Genomic DNA, 10,969 nt, shown 5'->3' on the forward strand with positions numbered 1-10,969 from the left:
AAGTGTTTGGTCACCCTCCCTACACCCCAGACCTGGTGTCGAGTGACTTCCACCTTTTCCTGGAGATGAAGAAGTGGTTGGGAGGAGTGCGCTTCCACACCAATGAGGAGCTTCGGGGGCACTGTGCAGACCTGGCTCAACAGACAGGCAGCACCTTTTTTGCAGAGGGTATTGGAAAGCTGGTGCATCAGTACGATAAATGTCTGAATCTTCTTGGTGATTACGTTGAAAAGTAGATTATACATGTACGTAACTTTTGCCAATAAACCAATTTTGCTATTCACTGTGATTTTGATTTCATACCCTATCGGAGGTTGAAAAAAAAATATCCCTTGTACAAGGTGCATGGAATCTATACACAGTACTTGTTGGAGCACGGCATGCATATGCAGCCACTATTTTCTTCTTCATACTCAAGAGTCCCTTTCTTTTACTTTCTCAAGCAATTCATAGCTACATACCTATGTTGAGGATCTTCCACAAATGGAATTCCAAGCAGTTTGTTTGAATTTTGCTCAGGTCCATCTTCTTCTTCAACTCTGAAGCCAAACTCATCAAACCTATAAATAGAATTGATGTGATTACCAGAAGTATGAAAAGGTACAATAAAGGAGTTGTTGTCAGTGACTTGTATTTCTAGAACTTGCATCCTGTTCTGAAAAACAACTTGGCATAGTGGATTACTTCTTGATATTTACCATTACTTAGCTCGTCTGCTATGAAATAATATAAATTATAGAATTATTGGCATCAATGATTGATTGAAATTAAAATTGTGAGTTTGTCAACACTCCGGCTATTTGCAACCGTCACATTCAACGGGGTCCAGCCCCTTACCATAGCTAAAATTAATACTAAAATCTCCTTACCTAGTTGAAAGCTCAGCGCATATATGGACAAAACACAGCCCTACAGAGAATTATACTGACCATGTTCACATGGCAGATCCTCACTGTCCTGCAGGACTGCACTTACTGGGGTGCACTATGCAGAAGTGAGGTTGACATTTGGCTGCCTTTTCGAAAGGTCACCCCTTATACCTCAATTATTGGTGTGTTTTAATGACACGATCTTTTTCTTGACTGTATGAGACATGGATTTAAATATGATAAATTTGTCATTTTCTTGAATCTTTGCATAACCATGGACTTCACAAATATTTCTTTCTTTAGAAACTGTAAACTTACACATATTTATTTATTTATTTACTTCTTTTGGATGGCGAAGTTAAGGCACAAGCCTGTTCTTACACTTAACCATCTCTACTTCACATTTTACAAATTTAGTTGAAATATCAAACAGTTTGCAAAATATAAAACATCTAAATACCAAAGAAAATATAAAACACAAAGAGAAAAACACAAAAAGAAAAAAGACAAAACACAAAAATATACATATATGCTGTAAGAAATGTAAAAAATGCACATACAGCATGAACACACACATAACAAAAATACCTAAAATACAGAAAAGTCGTTCGGTGTTTGTTCTACGAATTTAGATCAAAAAAGGTTTCCTTTTATTTTCTTTCCTTGTTTTCAGTACTGGTAAGTTGCCTCCAGAAGATGCTTTCTTAATTTGAAATTGCCGAGACAAGAAGAGTTTCTTATGTCATTAGGGAGGTCGTTCCACGCTCTGGTGGCAGTGACAGTGAAGGAATTTCCGTAAAACGCTGTCTTGTGGGAGGGGATGGTGAGCAGGGAGTTGTTTCGTGAACGGGTAGCAAAGGTGTGTGCTGCGCTTAGGGGTTGAAATCGTGAAAGTAGGTAGTGGGGTTCTCTTGAATGCACTATTTTGTAGAGCGCTGTAAGAGCGTGGAAGCGACGGTGTGTTGAAAGGTTGAACCAGCCTAGGTCTTTGAAAGCCGGGGTAAGGTGGTCAAAATGTTTGGTGTTATAAATAAACGTACACATGCATTTTGTATTCGCTGTAGACGTCTTACTAGTTCACCGTTGGGGTCAACATACGTCAAGTCGCAGTAGTCTATTTGCGACAAAACTAGCGATTCCACAAGTGTTTTCTTTACCTCTTGTGGTAAGATGTTTTTAGGCGGTACAGTGAGTGTTAAGCTGCGTAAGATTTTTTGCATATGGCCTTCACATGGTCACTCCAGGTGAGGTTTTCGTCCACAACAATTCCCAGGTCTTTGACCGAAAGTGATAGTGAAATGGGTTTTCCGTCTACAAGAATGTCCGGGATGAAGGACTTCGCTGTTGTGGATATGAGGTGCCGTGAGCCAATTAAAATACATTTTACCTTTTCTTCTTTCCTCCCATATTTCAGATCTAAAAACATAGAATTACACTGTTCAAGTAGACAACTCTGTGTAAGCATGAATTCCTCTATCTACCTGTGCTCCATGCTACGGAGTCCTTTGATGCTGTATTTCTTTCCTCCCCCTTTTTCCTTGTCAAATCCATCACATGGATGCATGGAACACACCCAATGCCTATTCCTAATTACTTGTGTATTTACCTATAATCAGGCTGTGCATTCGGATCTTCTGGCTGGCCCAATTTGCTAAGAATATCCTGTGGCCACATGGAAGGAGTGAGGGCGGAGAAGGGCCCACCAGGCGTAGGGGCTATGCCATCTGCAAGGACACTTATGCCCTCTGAGATCTCTGGCATATAATTCTCCCCTTCATCTTCCGAGAGGGCTGTGTCAACCTTCTCCTGTAACAGAAATAAACTAATCAAGCAAAGCAATTATATAACTCAACACCATCTCTTCGTAACCTAAGCTCTATCTTCTAACTGATGCTTTTAACACAACTTCCGTTCACACTCATTTCGACAAACTAAATTCTTTAGCTTTTCCAGGTATTTTTAAATAACTTTCCATTGTTCAAAATGGAAATAACTAAACCTGACTGGATAGTTATTTAAACATACCTATAAATTTCAGAAAGTTAGATATAAATTTGTCTTGCATTAAACATAAAATAATCTACAGTGCTAATAGTAATTTCCAGGATTTCTATGGAATACTTTCAATGGTTAGAAGATAAGTTAATGATGCACTAGTTCTTTCTGCTTAGATGACAGAATATCAACAATGAACTGTAATTCAAACACACAACTTAGTTAACTTTCGTTAGTACCTAACGAAACATATCAGCCTTTGCAACGACACAAACTTTATAGCGCAATGGTGACAAAGGTTCGATAAATATATCATGTCAAACTTTAAAGGGCTCTCCTGACAAAATGAAAAATTGGACATAGAACATTTACATTCTCAGTGTAAGATTTGTCAAGTTATCAAACTTACATTATAGTCTTCCTTGCCACCATAGCCTTCATGAGGCCTGGAACCAAAAAGAGATTTTGCTATGTCCATTGAGATCCTGAAGGTGGCTCTTGTAAATATGAAATATCACCACATCCTATTGCTTACGGGTTTCAGACCATCTGCAATACAAAATAAATTTCAACAAAGTCTTTCATAACCATAATTTAACTTTGAAATATATAGTGAGATCTAGAAATTATAAATTTTTTAAGCACTTCTATGATACTTGAAATATCAAGTTTCTTGCTGCAACAACAACAATGCTGATAGGAAACACACAATGAAGCCATTCGACATACTATTCTATCCAAGGTTCTGGAACAATTGCAAAGATGGTGTTGGTGACACTCCCTACATTCTCGAGAAAGTGGAAAATTGTGCATGGTTTACGAAGATTGTGTCTCACATGAAGGTCTGTCGCAATTTTCAGCTCACAGAAATGCCTTATAACTGAAAAATTAGCAATTTTATGCAGTATCAGTTGTGATGTCACAATGTTATTCTTCGAATATGCACTCTGGAGAAAGTTGAAAATTTAAATGGATTGGGAAGATTGTTTCATATGAATGTTTGTCGTTTTCAAAATGCAGAGATGCGTTATAAGCTAGTAATTAGCAATTTCATGTGCTATGATTGGTGACGTCAGTGATTCACCTATGACATGTTATTTTCTGTTATTGCTACATGTTGCATGCTTAACGTAGAGGTGAAGGTCTTAAGTTGGAACCATATATTTCAAGGTATTTATATAAATTAATTTTACATTCTAGTCAGGTTAGGAGTGTTAGGTTTGATAGTGATAGTAATTTTGTTACTTTTTAACATACTGATTTGACTTTTGTTATTAAGCGTTGCATTTCTGCCACTTTTGGCTAATCGCGACAATGACGATGAGTGATATATGATGGACAGGGACACTCACAAAGAACACCCATACCCAGGACGGGATTCGAACCTGGGACCCCTGGCTTCGTAGTACGTGGTGCTAACCACTTTGCCACAGACGTCAGCTTTCTAACATATAAGAAGTAGGTGAATTTACCCTGCTTCCCTTGTGAATATACTGATGATTCTTTGATTACTACCTACATTTGTGGAACATTTACTGAGACTAATTTATGTCGTTCAAGTAGGGTGACCAGATTTTATTGAAACAAAAACTAGGACATCCATGGATGCATACGGGGAGGGGGGAGGGGATATTGCAGCTATAACTAAAAGAGCACAGGGTCAAGTGCCTCCTCCCCTCTCTGGCAAAGAAAAATTTCATGCTGCTTACATGACTCCTGAAATACACTCCTCAAAAAAAAGTTTGGAATATTGTTATATAAGCACAAGAAATTTGAAATATTATTATGTTATGCAATAGAAGACAGGCACAGTGGCATATGTCGGCGAAAAGACAAGAACGTCCACCAGATAGATACCATGTGTTGGCCATAGATACCATTTCAAGGCCATGTCTATCACTATTGTCTAACAAAACAATATTCCAAAATTTTTGTTAGGAGTATATAACACAATTCTCCTTAATCTGATTTCTTCTTGATTTCATTTGATTTTTGTTATTTAACGTCACCTTTCTGTTGCTTTTGGCTAATTGCAACAATGAATATGAATGAAGAAATTTATAAATTCATGAATGGACTCACAAAAACATCAATGCCCATGCCAGGATTCGACCCCCAGGACCCTTGACCACTCCGCCACAAAGGTCTTCCTTTCTTGTATATTTTCCTTTCATTCCTCCTTTTGCTTATCTTTTATAATTTTATGGATTAACCTTTCTACCTCTCTCGTTCTTACTGATTTATTTTTGTGTTTCCTTACTTTCTCAATATAAAGCATCCATGCATTGTGAAATATTAAAATATTAATCAATACTGAGAATATATTTGTATCTTGCCACAGCTGTAGTACAGCGCCTTGAATAACGTAGTGTGGAAAACGACCCAAGAAACTAGTTCCCCAGATGGATGAAAACATACATGGCAGTGCGATCAGTACGGGTGCTAATTTTTTATGAAAGTAATGTGGCTTAGTTGGTTTTTGGAATATATTGTATAGATTTATTTGTCTTGAAATGATGGAAACAGTTATATTTGTGTAGTGATTTGCAGTCACGAAATGGCATTAATTTGGAAAGAAAAGTAAAATAAAATTAATAAATAAATAGCATGCGTAACACAAGAAGAAACATCGCAAAGTGATTCCGGACGTCAGATGTTGGATTGTGTACTACAGTTTTATTTTTCTATGTTATTAGAATATAAATAGTATCCTGCGAGATATTTCATACCGAGGCGACAAACAACAAGTGTCGCTTGGAAGCGAGCAGTTCGTAATCAATGCAGCCTTTCGAACAGTAGGGACACAAGCTCTGACTGCACAGTTTCCTCAAGGAGATTTTACACCAAAGCGACACGCGACAAACGATACGAGGATTTCACACCAAAGTGACATGGGTCCTTTGGTCCAAGGCAACTTTCATACCGAAGCGACACATGTTGCTTGGAAACGAGCCAATCAAGAGCAACATTTCACATCGTAGCAGCATGACGGGAAGCACAGGCCAGCGTTCGGTTGGTGAAATCCTCAAGCAATAAGTGTTGCGTGCCGCTTGTCGCTTTGGTGCATAATCTCCCTAAAGCAAGACACTCATTGCATCGCGCATGCGCGAACAACAGAACACGGCAACATGTTGCAAACTATTGAGGAAATGGCCCAGTTTCAGCGACGCACAAGCGACACATGTGGCTTATCGTGTCACCTATCTGTTGTTTGCACAATTAGCAGCGAACGCTTGCCAATAGACTGAAGGCACCATGTCGCTTGTCACTTAATTGGAACTCCCCTTGTAGCGCGTCGTTTCGGTCTCAGCACCCTTCCTTTAAGGAGCTTTCCGACTGAAGTAACAAGTAGCACGCGAATATGAAAAATGAACGTATCTTTTGCTGTTTGGACCCTCATATGCAATGAATGCTATTTTACAGTCTGGAAGTGTGTGTCACTAGTGTGACAGTGTGAACATCCCGTGTCGCTTGTCCCATTGGTTTGAAAGTTTCCTTACATCCATGTCGATGGCACTAAGAAAGTTTTGTGGGGTTCCCCTTATCGTTTTATGCAATCATCATTATCATCATCGCAGCGATTAGTTTAAAGCGGAAGAAAAGAGACAATAAATGTCAAAAATACAAATGCTTCAGTGTGTATATCTTTAAAAGAAATGATGATAATAATAATGAACCGGTAAAAATTTACTATCCTTCGGACACCTCTATTTTTTTGGTTTCGTCAATTTTTGACATTCATACTTACGTATCTGCTTCGCGGAACATTCCTGAAGGTGTATTAACGTTGTTTTGATGAAATTAATTGCAATTTTTCACATTAGCAGAACGTCTTGTTTTTCCTTCACTGAGACACAATATCGCGAATACACCTTCCTACATAATTGCGCGTCCGGCATCTCTTTTGCCAAATTTTTGACATTCGAACTTACGTATCTGCTTCGCGGAACATTCCTGAACGTGTATTGACGTTGTTTTGATGAAAGTAAGAGCAATTTTTCACATTACGACTACTTCTTCCTCCTACCTTTCCGTTTGCCTCACACACAACATGGCGCGGACACCTTCGTAAATAATAACGCGTAGGAATGACGCATCGGCCTTGTTTTTTCTCGATTTTCAATTGTTATGCAGTGTTTCAACCTTCGGAACCCAAGAAATGCCCGTCGACAAACTTAATCACATCTATTTACGATTTTTTTTTTCGAAACCAATTTTTAACTATTGAAACCTTTCCGTGGCCCTACTAACCTATCCACGCGCCAATGGTTCGTGGGGCTAGCGCCAATGGTCCGTGGGGCTAGCGCCAATCGTTCGTGGGGTTATCTTTTTCACTATTGAAACCTTTGCGTGGCCCTACTAACCTATCCACGTGCCAATGGTTCGTGGGGCTAGCGCCAATGGTCCGTGGGGCTAGCGCCAATCGTTCGTGGGGCTATCTTTTTCACTATTGAAACCTTTGCGTGGCCCTACTAACCTATCCACGCGCCGATGGTTCGTGGGGCTAGCGCCAATGGTCCGTGGGGCTAGCGCCAATGGTTCGTGGGGCTATATTTTTCACTATTGAAACCTTTGCGTGGTCCTACTAACCTATCCACGTGCCAATGGTTCGTGGGGCTAGCGCCAATGGTTCGTGGGGCTAGCGCCAATGGTTCGTGGGGCTAGCGCCAATGGTTCGTGGGGCTATATTTTTCACTATTGAAACCTTTGCGTGGCCCTACTAACCTATCCACGTGCCAATGGTTCGTGGGGCTAGCGTTAGGTACTAGCTAGTACCCAATCTCGCTGATTCTTGAAATCTACACGGAACTTTTTTAAACCGTAACTTGCCACGTTCCTGCACTCTCTTTGAACACGCATATACCCACATCCCATTCTTTCTAACGAGTAGCTTACATTCACTGCCACATTTTGGACATTCCTTTCCTCTCTTAACTACCCCGTGTTCAACCAAAAACTGCACATGGTTCTCCACGCCCGGAACAAACTTGACCACACACCCACCACACGCCATCCTTCTACCTCCCGTTCCACCGTTCTAACTCTCGTCGCAAACGCAGACAGTTCGAAACACTGGATACCAACAAAACACAATCACGACGCGTCACGACGGTGTACGAAGGTGATGGTGTACGAACGTGATGGTGTAGCAAGATGTACGCGCCAACCGCTATCTCCGTCGGAGAATTAATTTTCAACAAACAACATGAATTTCATCTATGAAACATTCCCACATCACACAAAACACCTTCCCGATGTTCAACAATGCTACAGGAACTAATTACGGTAAGTAGTTTCTTCTGTAAAAATAAATAAATGTGTCCGAAGGATAGTAAATTAGTACCAAAAAAAGTTATTTATGTTGAAAAAAAAAACTTGAAAATTACCTTACGCATTTCTCATGGACAATATATTCTCAGTCGACAAGCGACAGTAAATATCGTAGAAGCGTGGGAATGAATGTAGAACTAAATCAGAACCTTAGTAGAATACATTTAGGGACTTTATTTTAATGCTAAGGGAACCTAACCACGAAAGCATATATTGAAAAAAACCTTAAGTAAACGCTAAGACTGCGCAGTCTGTGCTAACAGACGTACATCGAAATCGAACCATGTAAATATTGCATTTGTAGCATGAAGAAATGGCAATAAAACAAATGGAACTTGGGCCCAGATGAGTACCGATAGGTTTTACCCAACAAGTTTTAGAACTGCAATTATTTCTTTGCAAACTAACAATAAAGGGTATGAACAGTTTCAGAGGTAAAAAATTCGTCCGGATATTTTGCATGACATTCCGCAGGACGCTGTTGAAAAATAGGACATATTGATATTTTGGTGTAGCGTCGTAAACCGCAGGACATGACCCTCAAAAGAAAAGAAAAAGGACTGTCCTGCCGACGTTCAAGTTACCATTATTTCACAAATCTGGAAAAATTTATGACACTACTGGAAACGTTTCTTAAAATGAAACTTTTGATGACAATAAGACCATTTACTAAATTATTATTTCATTAAATAATAGTGCAAAACGCAGCGAGTTGATACAAAATACGTGTACTACAGAATAATCCATTTCCCCCCTTTCATTGGCACAACTACGACCCTGATCAATTTGACTTTCATCGGCAAACAATATGCTACTTTAATTAATTATAATATAAATATAATTGTGCCAAAACTACCACGTACCTCAACCTTGACAGTACCAGCTGTATACAGTGACTGAGTGACAGTATCGGTGATAAAAGTTTCTCATCCCTCTTTCTTTCTGTACGGACGAAAATCGGAACTGTTGAACGTGGGCTCAACAAGTACAGGGTCAACGACGTTATTAATAAGGTGTATTTTATACAGCGTATATTGATACACCTGTAAATGAAATTCTATCTTCTGCAAATATGCTGTATAAAGAATATGTGGAGTAATAATTGAGGTGAGTGTACGTGACATAAATGTCTGTCTTGAAAATATAAGCATCACAGTAAAGTCTCCGCATATCAAGTGAAACTTTTAATTATTTCGGTAGAAATTCATTGCTTCTGTTTCCAGTAGCGGTGTGCTAGATCCTAACTCAGTACCGGAAGTCGGGCCTCCCCGATGGCACAGTGGTAACGTCGTCGCCTTGTAATCAAGGGGTCCCGGGTTCGATATCTTGCGGAGGTACATAGTGGTTCGGATACAACTTTAAACTGGAGGTCCAGTCCCGATTAGCCTTCCTGTGCATAAAGCGGACTAAAAACATCAACTCAATCAATCGATCACCCGGTACCGGAAGCCGGGGGGGGGGGGGAATCCCCGTTCCAATCCCGACTTTGGAAAATGATTTCCCGACTTTTAAACGCCTTGTACACGATCAAGGAAATTCCACATTGTCATGTTTAAAAGTGGTTATTGGAAAATTATTAGTTCTTATTTTTATTCCACAAAAATAAATGAAAAATAAGGAAATGGCGTATATATTTCGAAATTTCCACATTGTCGGGAAATTTCTAACATTTTCCGTCCCGAAAGTCAGGATTAAAAATAAATTCAGTCTCGAACAAAAAAAAATCCCTCACACCGCATCAATACACCGGGGAAGGGCGCAGAGAACAACTTTTTTTACAGGCCCCATATGGATATGGGTGTGCTCCAGGTACTGCACACCGCCCTGTATCGAGACGAGACTCAGTAGAAGGTACTGGTACTCAGTAAACTTTCTCACCTATGAGACGAAAGACTGCCAAGTCTACTCTTGATACCATCCCTGCCCTCCTATTTTTTGTACTCTGAGCTTTGGACTGTACGTTCTATTCGACCCATTTTGAAATTGAAAAAATTAAGATTCAATTTTTTAAAAACATCTTGTTCGGTTTCTTCCCATCAATCAAAATGATAAGCTCAGGCAGGAGACAACATATGTAGAACCATCACAAACAAAAGACCCTTTCCGCATCTTCCCCCCTGTCTGTTCAACTCACATGTACCCACATGAGTATGATGCACACAACAGGTGGTTCTGCGGAGGTTCTTTTGGTTCTAAAATTTTGCTCTAGCTTAGAATTACATGCTACAGAAAAGATTCTCTAGGAATGTTCCTCAATAGATGGACAACTCAAATTCAAGATGCTGGAAACTTAGGGAAATCTTCTACACATGAGGGCCAATCTATGATTATCTCCACTATTACTGCACATTTCTTTAGGTTGACCATACAGGTTTCTGCACATGCGTCAACAGATTATTCATTTTCATTGCTTTATTGCATGTTTGATCTTCAGCACTCATCTTATTTCCTTCTTTTGTTGTTGCATGACCGTGCCAATCTTCATTTACACCAAAGAAGAACAGGGATCTGTGATCTGGTTTTTGTGTTTGAATTGATGTTTACAGAAAGGCTAATCGGGACTGGATATACTGTTTAAAGTGGGAAGGTATACCAGGAGCTGAAATCCGAAGACTTACACCACAACATGAGGGACTAACGTGCAAGTGACTTGCTACTTCATCGATAAGACACTCATCAGTTGTCAGAATCATGGCACTGAATTGCTCAATGTTTTCGTCGGTACTGGACTGTGAATAGGCATCCTGCTCCTCCTTCATACTTAACATTTGTTA

General features: G+C 39.6%; 1 protein-coding gene across 1 annotated transcript in view; it reads right to left on the reverse strand.

The window, feature by feature from the left end:
• Positions 1 to 9,121, reverse strand: part of LOC146004229 (small G protein signaling modulator 3 homolog) — a 48,620-nt gene extending 39,499 nt beyond the window's left edge. Inside the window, exons 1-4 of the mRNA XM_083142905.1 lie at positions 9,059 to 9,121; positions 3,274 to 3,413; positions 2,476 to 2,675; positions 462 to 560 (exon numbers count right to left, since the gene is read on the reverse strand). Coding sequence (XP_082999031.1) covers positions 462 to 560; positions 2,476 to 2,675; positions 3,274 to 3,342 — 368 coding nt within the window. The 5' untranslated portion in view covers positions 3,343 to 3,413; positions 9,059 to 9,121. The remainder of the gene's footprint in view (positions 1 to 461; positions 561 to 2,475; positions 2,676 to 3,273; positions 3,414 to 9,058) is intronic.
• Between the last annotated feature and the right edge of the window lie 1,848 nt (positions 9,122 to 10,969).

Source organism: Lepisma saccharinum, chromosome 21 (assembly GCF_977018435.1).
Source record: "Lepisma saccharinum chromosome 21, izLepSacc3.1, whole genome shotgun sequence".
Classification (NCBI taxonomy): domain Eukaryota; kingdom Metazoa; phylum Arthropoda; class Insecta; order Zygentoma; family Lepismatidae; genus Lepisma; species Lepisma saccharinum.